This window comes from Copadichromis virginalis, linkage group LG12, assembly GCF_057382275.1.
Source record: "Copadichromis virginalis isolate Kocher_CV1m ecotype Utaka linkage group LG12, C_Virginalis_male_GT1.1, whole genome shotgun sequence".
NCBI classification, from domain to species: Eukaryota; Metazoa; Chordata; class Actinopteri; order Cichliformes; family Cichlidae; genus Copadichromis; species Copadichromis virginalis.
The window spans coordinates 33767698-33793733 of NC_140629.1; the positions used below are offsets into that span (position 1 = coordinate 33767698).

Below are 26036 nucleotides of genomic sequence, written 5' to 3' on the forward strand. Positions count from 1 at the left end.
AAGTGTCCTCTTTTTTGGAAATCAAAATATGGTCACCCTACATAAATGCATGAACATGGTCAGCAACAATAGCCCGTGTGGTTTTTGGGAGTCTTTTCCACCAGCTGGTGCTCATTTGGAAATAAGGGGTCCAGATCTTCCACAACACTGCCACCAGCCTGAACCGTTGATATAAGGCAGGATTGCTTTCATGTTGCATATGCCACACTCTCAGACCAGACAATGTTTTTCTGATCTTTAGTTCAATTTTGGGGTTTAGTTTTGTGTTTTCAGGAGTGGCATCTGGTGAGGTCATCTGCTGCTGTAGTCCATAAGGTTTAACTTGTTATGCAATTCTTAGACGCTCTTCTGCATAGCTCAGTTTTATGTTTTTTCCCCCAAGAGAACTGATGCTCATGAGACGTTTTCTCTTTTTCCTGACCATTCTTTCTGAAATCCTTAGGTTATACAGAAAGTTCCAGTGTAGTTTCTAGTCTGTCTGGCACCAACAACCATACCACGTTCAAAAACACTTAAATCCCCATTCTTTTTCATCCTGTTGGTTGGTTTGATTCTCACCAGGTCATCTTGACCATGTCTACATAGCTAAGTGTAGCAACTGAACAGGTGCACCTAACAAACTGTAAAGAGGTTGAAACTCCTGTAGCAACTTGTTGTATGAAGAACAACTTTATTATTTATGGGTTTCTGTCTGTGACCCCCAACGAAAGCTTCAATCTCTAGACTATTGCTCCTTTCCATGTACTTTGGAAGGAGGTGAAGTTGTGCCAGTAAGTGTTTATCACATATGCAATAGTTCGACTGATTTCAAAATCATTTTATGTTGTTTGCAGCCAAATGATCAGAGGGTTTAATTCTATGATACAGTACATATGTAACTAAAGTAGTAATAGTAATAAGTATTGATTATTTGTTAATGAAAAAATATGCAAATGTAGTCGTAAGATGACCCAAATCCCTACAAGCTATTAAAAAGCCCCAAAATAAACCAATTAGTTGTCAAATGTATTCAAATGCATATACATTACATGTTACATACAGTGTTCTGGAATAAAATAACTTGGCTTAAGATCATTTAGTGGTGTGTGGGAGAGATACAGTACATGCATACAAATGACAGCTCACTGTATGTATCTAACACAGCTCGAGTTGTCCTGCCTCAGTAAACAGGTCTCTTATCTAATAGTGGACTGTTCTTTCAAAGCTGGTTTTTCTATTAGACTAGTCATGCAGTACTTAAATCCTTTTTGTGCAACCCACTTTCACTTCTTTTCATACACAATACAGTGCTCTCTGATCCTCTCCATCATTCTACCCACTGACATTATATAACATCAAATCAGATCATATCTAAAAAGAATCATACTCAATACCTCTATTTTATGCCTATTTTCTATGACTTCATCAAATAAATTTGTTTTAAACACTACACACATGGTGTTTCTACTGGAAAATGAGCATCTGAATTGCTTTTATTTTCAATTGATTGGGTATTTAAGAAGTTTTATTTATTCACAGTGCATTTTATTCAGAAGGATATGCTCTCATGGCTCTTTAACAACAAAAAAAGACATCTTTTTAAAAGTTATATTTTTGCAGGCATGCATCCTTTGGTTTATCTGTTGATGAAAACGTCCATAGGGCTTTGACAAGATTTCTTCCATCTTTGCTGGCATAAAAGTACAGCAATTACAGTAACACTTTTCAAGCTTTTGCTTTGCTGAATGTGCCAAAGCGGCCCCCATGATTTACTCTAAGCGCAGGGAATATTTCTTTCACTGCTGTATACAAGTCGTCAAAATCCCGGCTTACTGTGATGTCCTAGAGAAAGTGATACACAGAGGAACTAGTGAATAAGAGAACACTTGGAAAAAATGTCAAGGACCTAAGACGTGTGACTTACTGAAAAGTCTAAAGTCTCCAAGGCTGAATCTGGGTTGTCCTGTACAGATTTAAGGATCCCATAGCATCCAGCATTCAGGATGGGGTTCCTACCAATCTGGTTACACACAGTACACAAGAAAAAACAGCAAAAATTGTTATGTTCTGGATAGGCAAGTGATGAAGAACCTTCCTATTATTGACTTTAAAAAATATTTCTACCCTTCATATCATCATATCTCCTCAGTGAAGCTATGTACAAAAAATAGTTCATCATGTTTTCTTATTCTGGTGGAGATTTAAATGCCAAAATCGGTACACTTCTCACATCTGTTCAGCTCCCGTGAAGTTAGTCAATTAACTTAGCCAAGTCCAGCCAAGAGCACTTATGAAATTCAATAATTAACTAGTTGAATGCAATTTTTTTTGTAAAAATGATAATTAGCTGTTTATGTGGGTTCTGGGAAGGAACCAATAACTTCCTGGAGTCTTTGCTGTTATACCGCTTAATGCCAAGAAAGCTGTACTTGTAATTCCCATAAAACTGGAAACTGTTTTTCCTTACGCTTTAGTTTTTCTACAGATTAAACAAACTACAACACGTCAGACAGTGTTAGGCAGACTGTGTAATCACAGAGCCACTATTTTTCAGTGTTTATACTCCACTAAACTAACCAGCTGGTAGAGGTAGACATTCATTTATATCTATGGTATGTCCCCAAATGCCAGCTTATTCCTTTATTCCTGGGATGGTTTTGGTCTATTATTATTTTAATTCAAAATTTGCATTATGTAATTCTCCAGAGTCAATCTAAACAATATACAAGGAAATATACAGCTGAAATAATAGAAGCAGATACAAATTCACCTTCTTAACACCACACACACACACACACGCACACACACACACACACACGCACACACACACACACGCGCGCACACACACACACACACACACACACACACACACACACACACACACTGTTGTGATATTTTGATACCATGGTAGCATTTAGAGGATATTGTTTTATAGTGATATTATACAGGAAAACTGTTACTCAATAAGGCCCATTTACTAGTTGTTTTTCTCTTTCTCTGTGACCCAAGAATTAATGTGTAAGAATCACAGGATGGTACCTCAAGGTTGAAAACACCACAGAGATCACTCCCTTACTCCCATCTTCCCTTCTTTATCTCTTAGAACAAGGCTTGTTAAAGGCCAGGTGGTTTGTTTCAGAATTCACTAATGAAAGAACTCTGTATTCTATGTCTAGGAGTGTATTTTGCTGGGATAATCATAAATTGTAGTTGAACTGATAAACTATACAAAGGATACTTCTTTGCTCAGAGGGCAGGAAGACGTTTCCTTATTTGGTCTGTACCGGTTTGAACTGAGAATCTGCTGACACACGAACCTTTTTCCTCTATATAAACTGTTGTCTGATGAATAAACCTTTGAGTTGATTTTGGGAAAGCAACCTGAACAGTCTCTGTATCATTTTGTTCTCCTAACTGCTCCCGACGTCGTAACTAACCCAGCTGAACGGCATACCTGAGTGTTACTTTGAATAATTTTGAATCTTATACAAAACTCTGCTTATAGGTGCCCACGCCTCGGAGGAAACCCGATCCACGGAGAAACCAGGGACGGAGATTTCCTTCACACACACACACACACACACACACACACACACACACACACACACACACACACACACACACACACACACACACACACCTCTTTTTAAATGATGACTAAAAGTTTGGAGACAGTTCGCTCATGAGAAACCAGCATTTCAAATAATGAAGTCAGTATAGGTGCAAACACAATTCCAAAATGAAAATGTTAACAGAAACAAAATAAAACAGAGAGCAAAAAATGTAATGAAATGTAAAAATGTCATAAACTCATATTTTATTCACAGTAGAAGATAGAAAACAATTCAAATGCTTAAACCAAGACATTTTACTATTTCATGAAGAATATTATGCCATTTTTAATTCAGCAACACGTCTCCAAAGAGGAGTAAAAAAAGGCTAAAAAAATAGCTTACTAGAAAGAAACATCTGGAAAAACTGAGTACAGGTCAGGAAAATGATTAGGTATGAAAAGAGTATCTTAGAGCAGCACTGCCTATCAGGGAAACTGAACTAAGGAACACTTCCAGAATTCTGTGACCACAGTTCGCCGTGCCATCCACAAATGCAGGTTAAAGCTCTGTGATGCAAAGATATGTGAACATTATCCAGAAATGCCATCTTCTGTCAGCCAAAGCTAATTTAAAATGGACTGAGGCAAAGTGGAAAACTGTTCTGTGGTTAGACAAGTCAAAATTTGAAACTCGTTGTGGAAATCATGGGCCCTGCATCCTCCAGATTAAAGAGGAGAGGGACTGTCTGACTTATTATCAAAACTTAGTTTAAAATCCTGCATACCTCTGATGGTATGGGGGTATATCAATGCCTATGGAAATTGCAGCTCGTGCCTCTGGAAAGGAATCATCATGACTGAAACAGATTTTATATATTGGGCAAAATATGCTGTCGTCCAAACAACATCTTTTTTAAGAAGGTCTGAAAAAGACAATGCTAAAAACAATATACTGCAGCTATCAAAACAATTGCTTCTTAGAAAGAGAGTACAAGTGCTTAAATGTCCTGCCGGCAGCACAGACTTTTCACCGCCTGAAAGCATTATAAGCTGAAAAAATAAAAAACAATGACAAAGACCACCCAGGACTACTATTTCAGCTATATTCAAAATTGGGTTAGTGTGCTATCATATTACAGTTTTTCTCGATTGCTTAAACACTATAACCAGGCCTCTAAACTAAAATTTCAAAACCGTAACGCTATTGTTCAAAAAGCTCACCCATTTCCCTGAACTATAAACACTATTCCCTGCTTTGACACATGACTCAAATTTGGTGAACTGTTACTGCAAAACTCTACACACAAATCCCTACATTTTACAGTGCTTACACCATGTAGTCATTTAGAAAGCACTAGCATGCAATAATGTTAACTTAAGTCAGCATAGCTTGAGCTCAATTAGCACACAATTAACCAGGTGGAAACACTAGGAGTCAAAATTTAGCACACACCAATCAGAACCTGCGATGGATAGATAAAAGGGCCAAAGTCAGCTCATTCAGGTTTGAAACAATGGATCCAAAGAGATGCAAAGGAAGAGGACGTGGTGGAGAAAGAGGACGTGTTGAAGGAGGAGGACGTGGTGGAGGAAGAGGACATGACATGGTGAAAGAGGAGGACATGGTGGAAGAGGAGGAGGAGGTGGTCTAGGACAACAGGGAGGAGGGAGAGGTGGAGGAGGACGTGGTGAAGGAGGTGGAGAACGATGGCGACAAGGAAGGGGAAGAGCAAGGGCAACAAGACAGTCAGTCTCGGATGAAATTCGAGCCACTTTAGTTGACCATGTCCTTGTCCATGGGATGACTATGAGGGAGGCTGGGCAACGAGTACAACCAAATTTGAGTCGCTTCACTGTTGCCTCCATCATCAGAACCTTCAGGGAGGAAAACAGGTAGGTGTACTTGCAGTAAGACTGCTTTGTACAGTAACGTTTAAGTTACTGAACTTATGTGTCTTGAGTTTCAGTATGTTTCCATTATTTGCCTGTAAAATGAATGTGTGACAGTTACAGTAATGAGTGCTTCTATTTTTGTAGGACACAGAGACGACCACCTGGTGGAGGCAGGTTAAGGCTTTTGTCGGAGGAGCAAGAGAGGGAACTTGTAAACATGGTAATTGCAAATAATGTAATCCGCCTGCAAGAGATTCAAAGGAGAGTGATTGAGGATGATCATCTTTTTCGAGGCATACATGCCATCAGCCTCTCCACAATTGACCGCATCCTCCGAAAGAATCAATTCCGGATGAAACAGGCATACCGAGTCCCTTTCGAACGAAACTCTGACAGAGTGAAAAACCAACGTGTGGAATATGTTCAGGTATGAGTTTTGATACTGTATAAAGTATTGTGTACCATCACAGCATGGCAGTTTATGCTGCCATTTCAGCACTCTTGAACTGTGGTTCAGGGTACCGATTGACTCTACTGTGTTATGTGTTTTGCAGAGAATCTTTGAGATTGAAGGACGGCCTGTTCCCCATGAAATAATCTTTGTGGATGAGGCAGGTTTTAACCTGACCAAAAGAAGGAAAAGGGGGAGGAACATAATTGGCCATCGGGCTATTGTAAATGTCCCTGATCAGCGTGGGGGGAATGTCACTATGTGCGCAGCCATCAGCCAACGAGGGGTACTCCACCGCCATGCCGTACTAGGACCCTATAACACTATGCTTCTCCTTGCTTTTCTTGATGGTTTAAGACAACATATGTTCCAGCTGGACTACAGGGAACCAGCACAGCCAGAGCAGCCTCACTACGTTGTTGTGTGGGATAACGTCAGCTTCCATCGCGCTGCTCTGGTTCGTGACTGGTTTACCAATAACCCAAGGTTTTCTAATATCTTTCTGCCTGCATACTCTCCCTTTCTAAACTCGATAGAGGAGTTATTTTCGGCATGGCGGTGGAAAGTGACTGAGAACCTTATGTCCATGTTCACCTCCTTCAGGCCATGGAAGAGGCCTGCCTAGACATATCAAGTTTTTCCTTATGCTACCTTAATTCTTGCATGCCAGGGGTGGATCAGGCATGCAAGAGGATTTTACCCCCGCTGCCTGGCTGGGGCCAATATAGCCTGTGATGTGGATGAGATTCTCTGGCCTGACCCAGACCAAAGACAAGATGCTGAGGTGGGATAATGTTTCTGGTGTGTGTTGTACTGTATAGTACATGAATGACAATGTGCCACTGTACATACATTGGTTGCGTCTTTTGTGTTTATCATGTGACAAGGGTTTTGAAGGGGAGAACCATAAGCAACCTATTTGTTTTGGAACTATTGTTTTGAATTAATTGTACCAGTGTGCAAAACTCTGTTGTAGTGTGTGTGTTTTTGAGGGCTTGTGTTTGATGTCTGTGGGCAAAGTTTGGTTTTTCAGCAGGAGTGAATAGTTTTGGGTGTAGAGCTTCATTTTGACCTGGAAATAGGATGTTTGGGAAATTGAGTGAGATGTTATGGATTTGTGTTTCCTGTTGTGAGGATATGAGGCGTAGTTTCAGGAAATGTGTTTTAGCAATCGAGAAAAACTGTAAAAGAAGCAACTGCTGCTATTGTTGCTTAGTCTGAGTTTCTCACAATGATTTTATTATTTTATTGTGAACCTTTATGCTTTCAAACAAAGTATAATTTGTTTCAGGAATATTTGGATGCTTCGCATATCAAAGAATTTTCAATTGATTAATCTTCAAAGATTGTTCATTAGTTTGCGTACATTTTAAAACTTGCATATGCTATGAAAGATTTCGAACACAGGAGCGCACAAGCAGTCAGTATCCGATTGGCAGAATTTAACTCAATTTAGCATGTTCTCTATAACTTTTTCAGTCAGCTGAGCTGAGCACCTGACAATTCAGCTTGAGCATTTACATTAAAATGAAGTACACTGATCCATTTATTTATCCTATTTTATCCACTGATGCCCCCCATTGCTCGTGAAGCTAGAACCAATCTCTTTTCAGCAGCTTACATTCAGGGATTTGATTGTCTTGTTTACTTTGAGGCCCATGGCGAGGTGGATCGCTCCTTCAGGGGGTATTCGGTTGTTACTGTGGCGAGAAACAAAAGCAGAAAACAAGAGTGTGTGTTGGAGTGTGAGGGAAGCAATCATAAAGTGTTACTTTTTAAAATGGCATTATTCATCCAAGTGAATTTGTAAAGCAAATCTGTTTTACTAAAAAAGTTAAGCAAACAGCAGAGGAAACTGGATTATTTGATTTCTTTCTTTAAGAAAAAGGGTAATCACCATTTAAGATCGATTAGAATCAGTCTGGAAGAGTAGTTTGAACTCGCCAGGAAGTTTATAAACAATGTGAAAGATAAGATTGTGAATTCTAATTTGTGAAAATGATCGTGGCTTGAGCTCTCAATTTCTACTCACTAATCTGATCATTCGATAGTAACACAACAAAGACACATACCTGATATTTAACTCTTCTAAAACATTGTTCTCTTTAAGAGCCTGTCCTAAAGCACTGGCTCCTTCTTTCCCAAAGCCATTAAATGACAGATCCAGTATTCTAAGAAAAACATTTTCCTGAAACACACAAAAGAATGTATCAATACTTAAAGGGACAACTTGAACAAGTTCTCTAACAAGATTAAATCTCAACAAAAGAAATATCTTACTTTAAAAATGACAGTGAAGTATAGATTCTGAATTAAAAATCCCTGCCAGGGTGTGAATCAATCACACCTGCCAGTGATCAGGGTCCACTTGGCCATGTTGGTCAATAAGATAGGGAAAGGAAAACTACTGTATAGCTTCTCTTGCAGTGAGATGCTTGATGAATACCTGCCTGGGGGGCTGCTTCACAAAGCAGGATAAGGGAGTCAGCCAAGATATGAGATGTCGTCTGCAATTAGCAATTACCATATTATTAATCTTAATAGGTTTTGATGTCAGTGTAGCATCATTATGATGTTGTTATAATTCTTTTACCAGATAAGTATCCCTGGTTTGGGAGTTTCCACTCCACTTAGTCAAAATTTCAGTCATTATCAATTCAGATAAACAGATCGCTTTATGTATAAATATTGTCAAAGGTGGGTGGCCAAAGGTACAGTTCACAAACGTTTTTTTTTTTGTACTTTCCTTTTATTGGATTCCCAATTTTTCAGTTCAAGGCCATTTTAAAGAGGGACTTACTTTCATGTTTTGTGTTTTTTTTTTTTTTTTTACTGGTTTCATTGGTTACAAATGCAGATATGAGGAAGTTATATAAAGCCTTTCATAGCTTTAGGGGAAGTTGTGCAAAATCTGATGTAACTGGGATGTGGAGTTAGAAAATGGAGGGTTACTAGTATACATTTTTTGGTTATGCACATGAAGTTAAATATTTTTACTTGACTGGTAAATTATTTATGCCTAACACCAGATGTGATATTTTTAGCCACTTTCATTTGACATACCGCTATTTTAACTTAGGATAATTTGTTATTTGATGGCTTCAACTAATCAATGTACTTTAGTCTTATTTTTCACTGTACCATTAGATCTTCTTTGTCTTGCATAAGGTCAGAAAGCTAATCTAGGATTTACACATTCATGTCCAAGTGTATTACCCCAAGACCATTGGCCAGCATTACTGCTCCTTTTTGTCGAATGCAATTCCATGCCAGGTTTAGCGATCTCAGCCCGGTGTTCTCAGACAGAGCATCTCCCATGTGTTCCCCTTGTGAAAATAGAAAATGAACATAAGAATAATTCAGAGCAATTTGATAAAATAAATAGTTGCATTATTGCATTTTTAAAACAATGAAATGTACTCATCCTCATATAAAGGCTTGTTTAGAAATAGTGAGTCTGTTTATTCATTATTCATGAATAATTATAATGTGTATCTAATGTAATATATTGTATCATCTCCACTATATTCCCTTAACGCTTTACTGAGTGACGACTATAGAGGTAACTATCTTGGACAAAAATATATACCCCTCATCATGTCACTGACATTTTCCATAAATATAAAAAACTGCATGACACTCGGTGGTTCATAATCACTCAAGATAATGTGCTCAGCTGGAAAAGCCATAATGCCATAGCATGAATGTCAGTGTGTTTGACTGATACACTTTTGGTACATGCTAGAGTGCGCTTAAAACACATAAAAATGTACTTTGACATATCAGCAGAAGCATTGAGGAATACAGGATAGAGCATGTGGGGATGAATCATAGCGATATGATATGGTGGTGTCCTCTTTCCCTCATGTAGATTTATTTTCAATTATCTATATCAGATGCTCAGTGCTCTGGTCTGCCATTCTTCCACAAGGTGCCTGTCACAAAGCTCATCCGCATGATAATTGAAAGAGGTTTTAATGAAGGCGAAATGTGCTTGACCTTTGAATGCCACAATCTGCTGCTGCATGCTGTCTTATGACTGCTTGGAGATAAGGCTGCACCATTATGGCAAAATCTTTTATGACAGCAGAACCCCTCTCCCACCCCCCTTCTGCTTACATGCTTACATACAGTATAGTCCTAATGTTAAATAAATCTGCAGTAATAGTCACTTCACAGGCCTTTATTGTACATTAATTATAAATGGAAAAGAGAGCAAAAATAGCATATACGATGACTTCAGCAGCTATTGGCATATTGAAAATAATCATTGATGGTATCCAACCAATTTATGGGTGGGCTGATACAAAGGCCGATATTACTACTTGCTGATCTACAGATATCAGTATTTATAACGTGTGATTAAAAAAAAGTAAGTAAGTAGTGGGAGAAACATTCTTTAGCCATGTTATGAGTATTGGCATTACATAGTTTGTCCAACAGAGGGCACTCTAGACAAATAACTATAGATAACAAATGCTAGGAAATCTGTTTATGTTTTGTGTGCCTGAAAGAAAAACGAATACTGGCTAATATGTATATACAATTTTCTGTATTGTTATCTCTTGGCCTTAAAAATCCTATATCAATTTTGTTCTACTCATTTATGTACAGATAAAAAAGAAAAGTAAACACAGAATAACGTTGATTTTAGGCAATAAAATCCTTAAATAAATTATTTTGCTTGTCTTTAAAAACTATCTTCAAAAGATGGAAAGGGAAACTATGCACCAATGAGTGTATTTAAATAGTTGTGTGCCTTATATTTTCAATGGTTTTATCTACACTGTAAGTGAAATTACAGGACAATTATATAGGAAATTATAGTAGTCTACACTAATATTTTGGACTGTGCTCTCCAGTTTGCCCAGTTAACCCTTTAATCCTATCTGGCTAACCAAAATTAAAACTAGCAGCTACACCTTAGGCCAACATTAGTAATGGATCTTGTCTGTGCCTTCTAATCTCTGCTGCTGGTTTCTCGTGGAAATCAGGAAATCAGAGGGCAGATTTTTTTAAAGGCCCAAATTAAGATGAAAAGCAAAGAAAAAGAATTTACATCCTATTCCCCACACTGCCTTAAGGTCTTTTGCGATTTATTGATGCAACATATAATTTCTAGGTCCTGAAGTTCAGTTATCTGGTGCTGTTAATGGAAAATATGTGAAAAACTGTATCTCTTGCACAAATCTTTAATATCATCTTAATAAAAACTGGAGTCATGGGTACTGTTTCAATCTTTGAAAGGCTACAGCCTTATAGAAACTATGAGACCTTTACAAAACTAATTACTTTGCTACCTGCACTCTCCCCCAGAGCATTGTAGCTGAGGTCGAGGTGCTGTAGTTTGGTGTTGGTGATCAGCGCTGGGCAGAGGTGTTCAGTGGACCGGTCTGTGAAATGGTTTCCTGACAGAATGAGTCTCACCAGGGTGATGTTCTCTTTAAGCATACCAGCTATGGCTTTGGCTCCATAAACCTCTAGATTGTTATTGGACAGGTCCACCTCTGGGATTGACACACAAATTGAAACATCATGCAAGGTGAAAAGAGACCAATAAAAGTGGCAAGTAAACTAAACACAAGAAGGTTCCAAAAAGACCAAATAGCACTCTCAAAATGTTTTTGAGCATTTGGTAATTGTCATTATTGCAGTACAGTATTTCACAAAAAAAGATGAATCATTTCCTCTGCTTTATTTTTTCTGAATTTCACATATTTCTCACATACTGTCTCTATTTTTGGAGTAAATTTCCTTTGGGAGGAGGTAGAGGAAAATTCAGTTTAAATGCGATAGGTTTAGCTGGGGAGTGCATTTGATAAAGCTTTTGAATCTGAAAAATAAATCACTGTTTTTAGATACTGTCTTCTCACTACTATAGCAATGTGTCTGAAATGACCTTCCTAGCTATTGCATACTATTTAAGTTAATCAACTAATTTTTAAATTAAAAATGAATTAAGTTGGATTTTTTGATGGCTTATCTGAAAACACAAAACACAAAAGTAACTGAGAAATGATGCATTTAGTATATAGTGACAATGTGCATTTCAACTGCAGCAAATCAACTGGACCAGCAATTTGGTTCAAGATTACAGGCATTCCTATCCCCCCCGAAACTGAATTATAACTACTTCTCCTGATCCCTAATATTTTATCTAGCACCAGCAGCAGCTGCAACATGCTTTAGCTTTTACTGAAACAGACTGGATAGACTGCTCTAATGATGAATCCCAATAAGCTAGTTTTCTTCAAGCACCACCCTTAGGTCAACATTTGTGTCTCTCAGTAAAACATTTTGTAAGTGTGCACATTTACAGACATTCACGCTGACCTCCACCATTATCTTGTATTCAGTGATACCTTCACTTTCTATAAGTCATAAGGTCAAACGTTCTGTTTAAACCAGTTTTATACTTACAACAATTCTGCCAGCCTCAACAGAAAAAGATTATCTTTATCGTTCACATAAACATGATAGAGTGGTCAATAGAGCTTGATAGCCTGCTGATGATAACAGCATGGTATCACTGGCTTCAGTGTTTTTCAGTAAACATGACTCATTTACTTTTCATATCCATCTAAAGATTAATTGGGCTTGTTTTTTGTTTTAATCTTGTGAACACCATCCATCCATCCATCCATCTTCATCCGCTTATCCGAGGTCGGGTCGCGGGGGTAGCAGCCTAAGCAAAGAGGTCCAGACCTCCCTCTCCCCAGCCACCTCCTCCAGCTTGTCCGGGGGAATACCAAGGCGTTCCCAGGCCAGCCGAGAGATATAATCTCTCCAGCGTGTCCTGGGTCTGCCCCGGGGCCTCCTCCCGGTGGGACATGCCTGGAACACCTCGCCCAGGAGGCGCCCAGGGGGCATCCTTGCCAGATGCCCGAACCACCTCAGCTGGCTCCTTTCGATGTGGAGCAGCAGCTGCTCTACTCTAAGCCCCTCCCGGATGGCCGAACTTCTCACCCTATCTCTAAGGGAGAGGCCAGCCACCCTTCGGAGGAAGCTCATTTCCGCCGCTTGTATCCGCGATCTCGTTCTTTCGGTCACTACCCACAGCTCGTGGCCATAGGTGAGGGTAGGGACGTAGATCGACCGGTAAATTGAGAGCTTCGCTTTTACACTCAGCTCCCTCTTCACCACGACTGACCGGTGCAGCGTCCGCATTACTGCAGCCGCAGCCCCAATCCGTCTGTCGATCTCCAGCTCCCTTCTCCCATCACTCGCGAACAAGACCCCGAGATACTTGAACTCCTCCACTTGGGGCAGGAACTCATCCCCGACCCGGAGTGGGCACTCCACCCTTTTCCGGCTGAGAACCATGGCCTCAGATTTGGAGGTGCTGATCCTCATTCCCGCTGCGTTACACTCGGCTGCGAACCGCTCCAGTGCGAGCTGGAGGCCCTCACCCGATGAAGCCAACAGAACCACATCATCCGCAAAAATCAGAGATGAGATTCTGAGGCCACCAAAGCGAAAGCCCTCCGCCACTTGGCTGCGCCTAGAAATCCTGTCCATAAAAATTATGAACAGAACCGGAGACAAAGGGCAGCCCTGGCGGAGCCCATCACCCACCGGGAACGAGTCCGACTTATTGCCGGCAATGCGAACCAAGCTCTTGCAACGGTTGTATAGGGATTGAATGGCCCGTAGCAATGGGCCAGACACCCCATACTCGCGCAACACCTCCCACAGGACGCCCCGAGGGACACGGTCGAATGCCTTCTCCAGGGTCACTTGAGGATGGTCAAGAGTGTGGAGCTTGTAGTACAGCCTGTCTGATGAGCAGTGCCAATGGAGCCCCAGTGCAGCTTCTTTCTGATCAGGTTTGCCATGTGTGATCCAGAGCTCAGCGCTGTCTGATCTAAGCTCTGGGGGCAGGTGGCTGATGATTGAGGGCTGGTTACTGGCCCATTGTCTTAACTCAAAACCTCCATCAGCCAGAAGCTTCTGTAGTTTCTCCACAAGTACTTTAGCTTCTACCTCTGTCGCCAAGCTCCGGAGGCAGTTGTCGACATAGAATGATTACATCACAGTCTCACGGACGTCTTCCCCAAAGATAGCGCAGCAGGGGCTACATGTGGTGCCGAAAGGGAGTACTCTCCACTCCTATACAAAAGGGGGGTCGTCACGTTTACAGTCCCGCCAGAGGAATCGGAGGAGTGGCTGGTCTTCTTTTAGTAGGCGGACCTGATGGAACATCCTACGGATGTTGCTGCTGAAGGCGACGGGGTGCTGTCGAAACCTCAAAAGCACTGCCAGGAGGGTTGGCCCCAAAGTAGGTCCAGGGAGGAGATGGTCATTGAGGCTCTGCCCCTGGAACTGGAATGAGCAATTGAACACAACTCGATTCTTGCCGTTATGCTGCACCATTTGGTGTGGGATTTACCAGCTAGCAGGAGTGTTGTCAGCTCCAGGCTCAAGCTTGACAACAAAACCTTCACGTTGTAGTCTCTGAATCTCAGTTGTGTAGCAAAGGACCTTCTCTGATGACTTTAACAACCTCCGCTCTGCCCCTTTAACCCTAACTGCTGCGCAGTGGTCCTGAGAAGGATGGTCCGCTCAGACCCGTCATCCAAGACAGCATAAGTCTCTAGGACTCGATCGCCATTCCTCAGTAAAACTGATTTTCAATAGGACTTTACATCCTCCTAGTGGTTTGTCAATGTACAACTCTTCCTCTCCAACTCGTGTAGTACCTGAGCCTGTTGTTGCAGAAGAGGCCTGGGCGGCTTGCACATTTTTAGTGGACCTGTCATTGAGTTTGTGGAGGACAAGGAGATGTTGTTGGTTGCATGTCTTACAGCGCATCTTTAGATCGCATTCTGCAGCATGGTGGGTCCTCCCACAGCACCAGCACCGGTTGTTACTCTTGATCCAGTGATGCCTTTGTGCTTTGTGTAGCTGTCTGAAATTTGAGCAGTTGTTTAAAGAGTGATCGACGCTGTTGCAATAAGGACAATACTTCTTCCCATTGTGTTTGGCTGCTGCCACTGTTGGAGCGGCACCAGATTCTTGGGGCTCAGTGTTCAACAGTATTGTGGTTGTCTTACCGGTGAACTTCCTCCTGTCCTCTGCCATCAGAAACGTTGCTCTCTTTGAGCTGAACCATGCCATGTCGACTTGCACCTGCAGCTCATATTCAAGCCAGTGTGAGAAGTCAGTCAGTGTAGGAATGGGGATGGTTTGAAGATGAATATATCGACGGAAGCTGGACCTCAAATCATGCGGCAGTTTTTCAAGCAACCTTGACACGTGGGACCCAAATTCCAGCTCCACAATTCCTTTCCTTCCTAATTGTGCAAGCATGCTGACCAGGGAGCCTACCTTTAGTGCAAACATCCTGAAGGTCTTGGTATCTCCTGACATAACAGGTGGCCCGTCCATTAACTCTGCTATACGCTGGAGTGCCAGTTGATGCGGCTGTCCATACTCCTGGTTGAGGGCATCCATTGTGTTGGTATAAGTGTGCCTAGAATGGCTATAGGAGTCAGCAATAAGCAGGGCCTCCTCCAGCTTAAGATGGTCTACCAGTATTTGGAATTTAAACTGTTCTGTTGCGTCGGCTGGGAGGATATTTTTTTCCAATGCGATCCTCAGCCTTGCAAACTCTTGAGGATTTGGGTGTACAAAATATGGGATTGTAGGTGCTGACCCCCTATAATAGCGCTCCTGACCCCCCACCGGGCTCGGCTGTCGGGATCTAGAGTACGAATAGTACTCCGAGTGCGCGGGTCTTGGAGGGGCCTGGTAATGCGACCCATACTCTCGATGGGGGCAATCCCAACCTCCAGTTGGCAGCTCTGGGAAACGGTAATAATCCCTGTCCAAACTGCGAGGGTGACACGATGATGCTGCATGCTGTTTTCTCTCTGACAAGGTGAAACCCTCAGGTGAGTAATCACAACTTCTTCGTCGAGAGTGCTGGGTGTCCAATACCGATGCTGCCATCCTCTTCGAGGGACGGGTAAGATGTCTGGAATGAACAGCGTACCTTTCGAGAGAATGCCGGCGTGTTGCTATATGTTCTTAAGGGTGCTGACAAGCTGAATCTGGCTGCCTAACAGGTTCCCGCAGAGCCCCCTCATATGGCATTGTCATATCAAGTCCTGGGAGAATGTGTCCCTTAACTCCTTGGATTGAAGCTGCATGCAGTTTCTTGCCACCATCAGACTCTGCTCCACTGTGATGGCCAGGACTGGCCTGCCGATCCAGCTTGGCAGACTGGTCCCTTCGCTTGAACTGTTGAGGAGGTCGTGTATCACATGCACTCTGAAACTGAGTAATAACACTGCTGAGGTGGTTGAGTTGCTCACGTAACTGCTCTGTCTCATTTGTAGCCTGGGGGTGAAGCTGGCCCATTCTCTGGTCACTTTTCTTAGCCAGCTCTGCATTCTACAATCGCAACTGGTCCAATGCTTCCAGCAAGGCTTTCTGCTCGCTTCTCAATCTATTATTCTCCTGCTGCAACATTTCGGTGTCCTCTTCCCATCGATCCCTGATGTCCCATCCAGACTGGAAACTATCCTGAGTGACCGGAGATTCAGACCGAGGAGATCCATGAGCCCCACCAGGCTCCTCCTCATGTCTCCAACGCGGCGGGGGAGTGTGTGCTGATCTGGGAAGTGATGATCTCCCCCGGGGGAGATAGTCACTCCTCGAAGATGGGCAGGAAGAGCCTGGTGTCTCCTGGCGTGCTGTTCTTCCATGCTTTTATTACAGGGATCAGATCCGGCTCCGAGGACCACTTGTTATAGCGGACGCCCTGGACCACTATCTCTGAAACGTGATTCGGTACTGTTACCTGGTAATAAAATCCGGTCAGAGACGGGGAATGATGTCAGAGTGGAAGAACTTTATTTGCCACGAGCCCACATCGAACACACACACTCTCTGGCAAGTAAGGATGTGGTTACTTGCCCGCCTTAGTCCGATTCAACTCAAGTCCATAACTTGCCTGCAGCAGCGTTACTCTCCGACTACACTTTTAATTGCCACAGCAAGGAGAGAATGGGTGAGCATTCTGATTGGCTGTTGGCCCCTGGGGGAATCATGCTCCTCCCATGCAGGTAACGCATGCCCTGGCCCAAGGACTTTTTAACAGAGGCCATAAGAAGATAATTTGTAACATTCACTAAATCTCTTTCTGTACTGTGATGAGCTCTGAAGCCCGACTAAAACTCTTTCAATTAACCATTCCTCAACCGATGATCAGTTAGCTTTTTTACAACTACTCTATTATTTCTGAGAGAATAAGAATGTTGGAGCTTGGCTTATAATTAGCTTTTTAAATAGTGGTTTAACTACTGCCATCTTAAAGGCCCGTGATATGTAGCTTAATAGAGACATATTTAAGATTGAAGCATTAAAGGTTAATGGTAGGACTTCTTTGAACACTCTTGTAGGAATGGAATCTAAAAAAACACATTGATGATTTGGAGGAATTACTGAAGCCAACTCAAATGTTCTTATTTTTTCAATCAATGATGAAGATGTTCTAGCTTTGTGGATTTTTTATTTATTTATTTTTATAGAGCAACAAACTATTTGCTAAATGATGATCTTCTAAATTGGTGAGACAATTTCCACTCCAGCTTACAAGTTATCTCTTTTATGGTGCATTTTTGAGAGTTATACCAGAGAATCAAATACTTGTGATTTGATGCTTTTTCATTTTCTACTGTATCTGGAATCATATACAGTGAAGATGTAAATTTATTAATGAGATAATCAACCTTTGTGGGGGTAAAGTTCAGGTAGCTGGTCTGCAGTATGTTGACACATAGCATTGAAGAAGATAACAATGGAGGAATATTCGTAAACTAGTTACTGCACTTTCAGTAAGACTGTGATGAAATATATTCCCCACTGCGGTGTGATTCATTATTGTAAATTTAAATGTTGTTAGGAACTGATCAGACAAAATGTGGAAATTATCAGACAAATATATAATATGTTATGTAAAAAATACATAAAAACAACATGACATTCCTGAGTTAAAACTTGATTAGCTGTGTTGTCTCTAATATGTGACTGTGTGCATCTGAAGTTGTTTGCACAAGATCTTATTATAAATTGCAACAAAGTAACATGTTCCTACAGGAAATTGAAATTTCTTGCACAGTATAATGATTTGTTCTAACAATGATCTTGTGTATAGGATAAATTTCACCTTATGGGACTTTAAGGCTTTGGGATAATGATATGTAGAGGAACCATATATAGCTGTTCTTCTCTTTAGAGTGTTCTCATGTTCCAAACTGCACATACAAGTAGTGCAATATGAGAAAGAACAGATATAAAAGGGAAACTTGAGATGGTAAGTGTTTTATATTTATTGGCGGAAAATGTTGAATATGTTGATGTTGGGGTCCCACCTTTGCCATTAAGAAGTATAAAGAAAAAAAGAACACAACGTGTTGAGTCCACAGTAAATCACAGTAAAACCACCTGTAATGTAGCAATTTCCTTTTAACATCTCAGCTATAGCAGCTCCACCCATGCCTTCCATCCAATTATCTCGCAGGTTCAGCCGCAGTATTGAAGTGTTGGTTACCAGGGGAACCGCCAGTGCTTTGGTGCCCTGAAAATACACAACCATACCCCCCCAACCCATCCTCAAAGTGAATTTCTTCTGTTTGTTCACAGCAGTATATATTCTTATCTGCATTCCTGTTAAAAGATGTACTCACACAGGTGGGCAGAGAGAGAGAGGGGAATATTAAACCTGTACAAGACAAATGAAGCAGAAGGGAGCGATGTGGAGGCGTAGGTCAGAAATGAAACTCACAGCACATGAAAATTATTGTTTCTAGCATGGCTAATGAGAAAGTTGAGTGCATGAAGCCTTAACTGAGTCGACTTGATGATAAATAGGACAGAATCTGCCTCATCGGGGTATATCACGTTTAAATGCAAGCAAAGTAAATTTCTGTAAGATTTAAAAAGCGTATCAATTTCCTAGACATAAAACAGATAACCTTTGGAAGTCACACTTTTTGATTTTACCCTTTGTGTATGACAGATAAAGACATATTTAAAATCCAATTTAATCTGTCTGAATGATGTTCCTGGTGCTGGAACCTACGGAATGAGCTGGTTGAGGAATGAATTTATCTTTTATAACTTTCATTTACACCATTATAGAGCAGTGCAAGCCTGTAAAAATGTCAAACTGTGCAGCAGCTGAAAGCCCCTGCCTGACCAGTTTCAGTTTTGGAAAGAATGTATTCATCCCTCAGTCGGATATGTAAAACCAAAGAGGTATTTTACACTGATTACTATGAAAAAAAGGACAGTAATTAGTATCGATTACTAGGGATAGATAGGGGTCATAATTGACAAAAATACAATTTTAAATTTTGTTTTGTTGAATGTTTTGTGCTTCTTCTTTTTTTAAATGAGTATATTGTAAGAATAATAAAGAAACCTTAATGATGTGTATATGTATGGAAATGTTAATGTTTAATACTAAATGTAGTGCAAATCTGTTTATTTCAGGTTGTGACACTATAATAATCTTGTCTCTAATGTTTAGCAGGACCATGTAATTAAATAGGTTTTCTCTATCAGCATAGATCAATAGAATGAAAATAGAAGAACAGAAGCTTGTTTTCTTAAGAGGTGAAATAATGGAGTAAGTATTGGTGAGGTCTATATAACAGACTACAGCATCAAAGCTATGTATCCACAAAATGAAAACAACTGACAGGTAAGTCATAACATTGATTATCTTGTTACAAACGGAACTGTCAAATGCTGTCAACAACAAGTACTGTAGACGGGATGCAGGAAAAGCGTAATGGGGCTTTAGGATAAAATGTGACAATTAACAATACCGCTTGCTGCATAAATCAAATGTATGGAGATCATGTAGGAAAAGCAATATTAGTGTTAATGTGTTTTGAGTAGATTTGGTACATGTTTTAAGGTAAAAATCCTGATAGCATATTTTATTATCTCATCTAAAAATCCATTACTGCAACTTTAATGGTCATTACCACTAGCTAAGACAAGAAAAACATCACAGTGAAATGCAAATCGTGCTTTGTTTGATAAGTATCTGTTAGCTGCAAAGAACTTGACCACAAATCTGACCAAGGACGCTTGCAAACTTTGCACATTAGGTTTACAAAATAGTGGAGAGAAGACAAATCAACAATATCTAACTTTAAGGCTGGCTAAAGCTCTTGCTCTTCAAATTAATAAGCAACATCCAAATCATCTACATCATCTACAGCTACATCATCTTGTTCAAAAAATCTAAGCTGCAGTCAGTGCATGGAAATGAAAATGATCTAAACAATGCAATGGTGTTTATTTGTTTGTGTTTTTCTCACCAAGAAGCAATAGCTTACTTTATTAATAAAACTTACAATGTAGCATCACTACTACTGCTACCACAGTGAACTTTTGAAGTTTTGATTGCCTCGGTTGGTTTAAAGTATTTTGTTGGGAGGAGGATCAGCACAATAGGAGACAGATGATTAAGTGTTGGGGATGATCCATTTATGTTCCGTGTCCTTGAAAAAGAACTGAAATCTTTGAATCTCGCTCTGCGCTGGACTTGGACACAGAACTGACTACTAAAGATCTCATGATCATCTATCCTGAAGGAGCCATGTGACTTTGAATTAGTAACACTGAGTAAAAGCCTGGATTAATCTAAAATACTGTTACAAGATTTTGAACATGCCTAGCTGGTACTCACACGCATGTTTTCACATGCATGTGAGGACCTTTGCACAGTTGGTTCATTTCAAATATCCTCCATCAGGTGAAACTGATCTGATGAGTGAGCCAGGGAGAGAAAAGAGAGATATTCTTCCATTCTACACAAAAAGAGAAGGGTTGTGGGGGTTGGCCTGAACCTTCTGTGTCAGTTTTTAATACAGCATGACCGCAGTTTTATAATGGTGTCATCATTTTCTTTGGTACCTAACCCTCAATAGCTTGAAAATCATCTCTTTAAAGTCTGTTTAAAGCCAGAAAGAAATATGTTGAATGATGTGTTGACTTTTTAACACCAGATAAAAATGTTTTCAGTGACCCTGATAAGGCTAAAAACTGTGAAAAAAATTAGCTGTATTGTCTGCTTTGAAATGTTCCAGGCATAGCTGCTGAGGGTGTAGATTGACAGGTCTAATAAATGAAATGCACTAAGGGAGAAATCATAAAGTGCTGCAAAGACTATATTAAACACAGTGTGGCTGTTTCTCTGGTGCGGTCTGTTTGGAACAAAACTCTAAAACTACTTGAATTTATTAAACTAAATTTTAAATTTCTAACTTCTAACTACTTAGATTACTCAATTATTGAAATAGCCCCCCCCCCCCCCCTTTTTTTTTTTTTTTTTTTAAATAAGTTTTGGTTTCAGTCTCCAGTTTAATTTGTGGTTTTTGGGGTAATAACACTCTAACTCTGATATTAATATAGTTTGATTACTGTAAATCCCAAAATTGCACAGAATATAATGAATACAAAGCTGATGGAAAGCAGTTAAAATTTTTACCTTCAGTATACTATTTCTTTTAAATACCTTAAAATCGCAATATCTGATTTTACTGTTTGGGTAGAACTAAATTTCAACACGAAGTAGGGCAGAATGTTGTTAGGTCAGAGGACATCTTTGTATTCCTGGCCACCTGGCAAATGTAAATTCAGCTTTTTCCTCTCTTGGTACTGCTTTTTGGTTCGAGGGAAATGCTGGGCCTCAGTAGTGTCTAGTGGCCAGTTGACTACTTTCTATCACTGAAAATAACAGCCAGCTGCAGCCAAACTACCAGTTTAGTTTTATGCTAACACTTTTTTTCTGGCTCTTTCCTGATTTATTTTCTCTCTCTCTGGGGTTGGGTTTTTTTTTGGCATATTTGTCCGCGTAGATACAAAATGCAGTTTTTATGTGATGATTATCCAAAACTACCTGGCCCCAAGTGAGAAAATAATTGCCCCATTTATAACCCATGAATAAACTGTGAATAAACTGATTTTTTTGAAAAGCTAAGTCTAATTTCTTTAGCCATACCTTTGCCTAATTACTGCTACACCTGTCAAATCAATAAATCGCTTAAATAGAAAAAACAACAAATCATGCAGTGACTTAAAGAAAGTCAAGAACAGCTGGGAAACAAAATCATTGACATTTATTTGTCCAAAAAGAATTACAAAGCCTTAGAGTGAAAGTCATTATCAACAAATGGAGGAAACTCATTCCATTACATTTAAGTTCACGTGTCTGTCTTGCTCTCAGTCTGTGTGTTACTTCCTGTCTTATTTTGATAGTCTCCTGTGCTGTGTATGCGATGTTCAGTTTTCCTCCTTCCACCTTGTCTCATTAGCTAGATTCTGTTCAGCTGTGTTCTAATCCTAATTACCTGACATGTATATATGATCAGAATCTCCCTTTGTTTTTTGTGGTGTTGTTCCTCATTGTTTTGCCCTCCCTTGCAGTATATTGCCCCTGAAGTCTCATTGATGTGGTTTTACATGTTTTCTGACTTTTGTACCTACTTTCAGTTAAATAAAGCTGCTTTTAGTTTACCCCTTGTGTTTATATGTCCTGCTTTTGGGTCCTACTCCTGCCTGATACACAGCCAGTCTTCACAAAAACCACAGCTGACAAAAATGAAGGTTTTGTAGTGGCCTAGACTTACAGGACTAACAGGAAGAAACCTTTGGCAGAACCCAGCTCCAGGAGGGGTAGGTTTCACAGGTGCACTACAAACTAAGATTAATGGTTTTGCAAGCTACTTGGAATTTAAAGTGAGACTTTTCTGTATCACAAAAGTGTCTCGCTTTGTACCTGGCTAAATCACTGTGGTAACTTAATTTATTCCTGTACTTAATGTATTTTACAACCAACTGATAGCAACAAAGTGCCTAAAGATAAAATTTAAAATGAGTTCACTGTTTCATTGATTCATTGTGCCTGAGTGATTCATAGGTCAGTACTAAACACAGAAAAAACATTCTTCTGAAAATGGTCAGGTAAAAGGACTGGACTAAAAATGAAAAAGCAAAAATATTAATAACATGTATAAATGTTTTTGTTGGTAATATTATTATTATCATTATTGCATTATTATTACTTATGATACTAACAATAAACATATTTCTTAAAACAATAATAAAATAGGAACATTTAGGGAGAAAAAGAGCTACAGAATAAAGAAATTAATCATCTTCCCCTGCACTATTGACAATCTTTTCTTTTGTCACCAGAAACTCAAACTCCAAAGCCTTCCATGAAAGTATCAGCCTTTTTGTCTTTCTAATAATTTTAAAAATGTTGCCTTATTTTTTACTATACCTGAGGCCCCAGGCCACGATGCATCATAACCAGTGTGCTATTTTGCATATGCTGCAGGAAATAAGAGGCAGGGACCACCCGGAACTTTTTACACGCTGTCACATAGCATGTCTGCCTCGTCAGATCGTATGCCGCCTCCTTACCTGCAACATAAAGACAGCACTCTGTCTCAGTCGTTCACGCGCCGTACCTTTTGTGTAAAAAGGAGTGATATTGCACATTTTCCCATTGAAGGACCTTTTGAGTGGGACATTGAAATATCCCTTGTTGTTGATTTTGCCCTGTCAGGAAAGCTCATTCATACCAGATGGTTTTCATTTCTGGTGAAAAGGAAGCCTGACACAAAGACTGAGATGAAATCATTAACATGCAGAATAGGACTCCACTGCCAGTTCAGATAGAGGGGGAGGAGGTGGAGGTGGTCAACAAGTACAAGTACCTTGGGCTGTGGGTGGACAATAAACTGGACTGGTCATGCAACACAGAGCACCTGTATAAAAAAGCCCAAAGCCGACTGTACTTCCTCAGGAGGCTGAGGTCTTTTAACATCTGCAGGAAGCTCCTGAGGATGTTTTACCAGTCAGTGGTTGCTGGAGTACTTTTCTATGCTGTGGTGTGCTGGGGGAGCAGCACAGCAAAGAAGGACTCATCCAGGCTGGAGAAACTGATCAGGAGGGCTAGCTCTGTGGTCGGCATGAAACTGGACACTCTGGTGACAGTGGCAGAGAAAAGGACATTAAAGAAACTGATGGACATTATGAACAATGCCAGGCATCCTCTGCACACGGCCATAAACAACCAGAAGAGTCTGTTCAGTGACAGGTTGCTTCTCCCCAAGACAAGAACTAACAGACTTAAAAACTCCTTTGTCCCACACGCCATCAAACTGTTTAACTCCTCTCTGGAGGGGAGAGGGAGGGGAAACAGGAGGACAAAGGAGGGGGGAACAACTAAGCTGTAGTGCCTCTGCACCTCACTGTACAATACCTTGTGCAATACTTTTTGTAAATAGTCAACAGTGCAATAGACTCAATACTTGAAATGTGCAATTCACTTGTATTTTTATTTTTTATTCCTATTTATTCTATTTATCCCCTTTGTATATTTTATTTATATTTGTCTCTGTATTTATATATGTGTGTGTGTGTGTGTGTGTATATATATATAACAGTTCTGTAACTGTAACTTTGGTCGTTGCTGTGCTTTTTTTGGAAGTCGAATTTCCCAGAGGAACCCACCCGAGGGATTAATAAAGTTCTATCTTATCTTATCTTATCTTATCTTACATATGTGGGTGGGTGCATGTAGGAGTGTCTTTTTTTTTTTAAAGTCATTTGGTGTTTGAGAAAATGGAAAGGCAGATAGGAAAAAAACAGATGGGTGACAAAAGGGCTTTGCCTTATCTTAGATGGTGTGAACAAGAGCAAATTAAGACTTGCTATCAAAACATGATAAAATATTGTAACATTCCCACCCAATTGATCTCCTTTTGGTTGCCAAAATTAAATTATACCTTCGAGCTCCAAATCTGTATCATAGTCCTCATCAGAGCTCAGGCACTCCTGTACTTCAGGCTCCTTTTCTTCGTCTTCCTCGTGTCTTGTGCCTCTGTCTAGCACGTTCCTGTCAGGGCTTGAGTGTTGGTCTTTTGGCCCACGCATATCAACCTCTGTCTGGCTCATTCTTGGCTAGATGGAAAATGAGAAAGTAAGACATCGTGACTCGTCAAACCTGTCTGTTGTACGCTGCCTGTGTGAGCAGAGTTGATTGATTTTACTGCCAGGAGAATAAAACCAATACCTACAGTGTTTAGTTCATCAGTGTGGGCTTGTGTCTTTAAGATCGTATCCTTCTGTTTTTATAATCTTTGAAAGTACTTCCCTATCCTCCCACTCCATTCTTCCCACCTCTCTTTAACCTCTTCAACCACAAGCTATTTTTGCTCCCTTTCACTCCTTTTATTTCTAAGCTTATGGTACATTCACATATGTCTCAGTCAGTGATGCTTTATATTGTTATTTCCAGAATACATAAGTAGAATTAGTTAGCATAGCAGAACAGGTCCTGCACATGTTCGGGCACAGCTCTGATAGTGAATTTCTCATACAGTGGGACCCAAAAGTGTAATTAAAACACAAGGACATGACTTTGAGGCCCCTTCTTTTAAATACATTCATGTGAGTACACAGGTCAAAAGAGCAGTTTATAAAAGGAAGCAGCAGGTCTTTAGTCTGTACGTTTGAGGCTGTGTTTCCTTGCCCAGGGCAAGGAAAGTGCTTAGACGTGCCTAGAGATTTGGTTAAGATCTCAATTTCTAAAACCTATTATGCTCTTTTATGCTCTTACAGGTCTATAACATGCTTTCAGTTCTCACCCAAAGTCCGTCTCCTATATCTTATTTAATCTCGAGCTTTTTGAAATTCTGCCTTTGAACAGTCTCAAGAATCTAATCTTACCTACCTGGTCGTTCACACTTCCCTTGCTCAAGAGTTTGCAAACTTGGCTGCATAGTCGGTTTCCTACCTCCCCCAGCTGCAGCTTCCCACTTTCTGTTTCTGCGTCATCGTCTTCCAGCACAGACGGCAGCAGCACCTGCTTGGCCAACTTCTTCCCATGAAGCATGACACTGATAATAGCTGTAATATTGATACTAAGACAACTATTTTGCTACCTTTATGCAGAAATTCCTTAGTAATTTCTTTCTTTTTTCCTTCTGTCCTTTTTTTGTGCTTTTAGATCCAAACGGCAAGTAAAATATTTGCGTTGTGAGCTCAATCACTGCACTGAATTTCAGCAGGATTTGGTGCACTATGTCTTCTCGCAACAGAGCTTACTTAAAGGTCTTGGCAAAC

General features: G+C 40.3%; 2 protein-coding genes across 2 annotated transcripts; one reads left to right on the forward strand and one right to left on the reverse strand.

Annotated features, from left to right (window-relative positions):
- Positions 1-1494: 1494 nt before the first annotated feature.
- Positions 1495-26011, reverse strand: lrrc74b (leucine rich repeat containing 74B). Its single transcript, XM_085474208.1, has 10 exons — positions 25708-26011; positions 24698-24872; positions 23185-23327; positions 18327-18459; positions 11177-11383; positions 9093-9202; positions 7949-8064; positions 7498-7576; positions 1904-1999; positions 1495-1821 (listed from the first exon to the last, which is right to left on the reverse strand). Exons 1-10 carry the CDS (start codon positions 25804-25806, stop codon positions 1705-1707), a joined length of 1275 nt encoding a protein of 424 aa, XP_085330334.1. The 5' UTR covers positions 25807-26011; the 3' UTR covers positions 1495-1704.
- LOC146697455 (uncharacterized) lies at positions 5261-6501 on the forward strand. Its single transcript, XM_085474037.1, has 3 exons — positions 5261-5425; positions 5570-5852; positions 5980-6501. Exons 1-3 carry the CDS (start codon positions 5334-5336, stop codon positions 6499-6501), a joined length of 897 nt encoding a protein of 298 aa, XP_085330163.1. The 5' UTR covers positions 5261-5333.
- Positions 26012-26036: the final 25 nt, after the last annotated feature.

Excerpts from the sequence above, each read along its gene's own strand:
- LOC146697455 (XM_085474037.1), top strand. The coding sequence starts at position 5,334 with ATGACTATGAGGGAGGCTGGGCAACGAGTACAACCAAATTTGAGTCGC. Across the intron at positions 5,426-5,569 it reads ACCTTCAGGGAGGAAAACAG|GACACAGAGACGACCACCTG; the intron begins GTAGGTGTACTT and ends CTATTTTTGTAG. Across the intron at positions 5,853-5,979 it reads AACGTGTGGAATATGTTCAG|AGAATCTTTGAGATTGAAGG; the intron begins GTATGAGTTTTG and ends TGTGTTTTGCAG.
- lrrc74b (XM_085474208.1), bottom strand. The coding sequence starts at position 25,806 with ATGCTTCATGGGAAGAAGTTGGCCAAGCAGGTGCTGCTGCCGTCTGTG. Across the intron at positions 18,460-23,184 it reads ATCGTGGCCTGGGGCCTCAG|GGCACCAAAGCACTGGCGGT; the intron begins GTATAGTAAAAA and ends GTGTATTTTCAG. Across the intron at positions 7,577-7,948 it reads TTAGAAGAGTTAAATATCAG|TAACAACCGAATACCCCCTG; the intron begins GTATGTGTCTTT and ends TTCTCGCCACAG.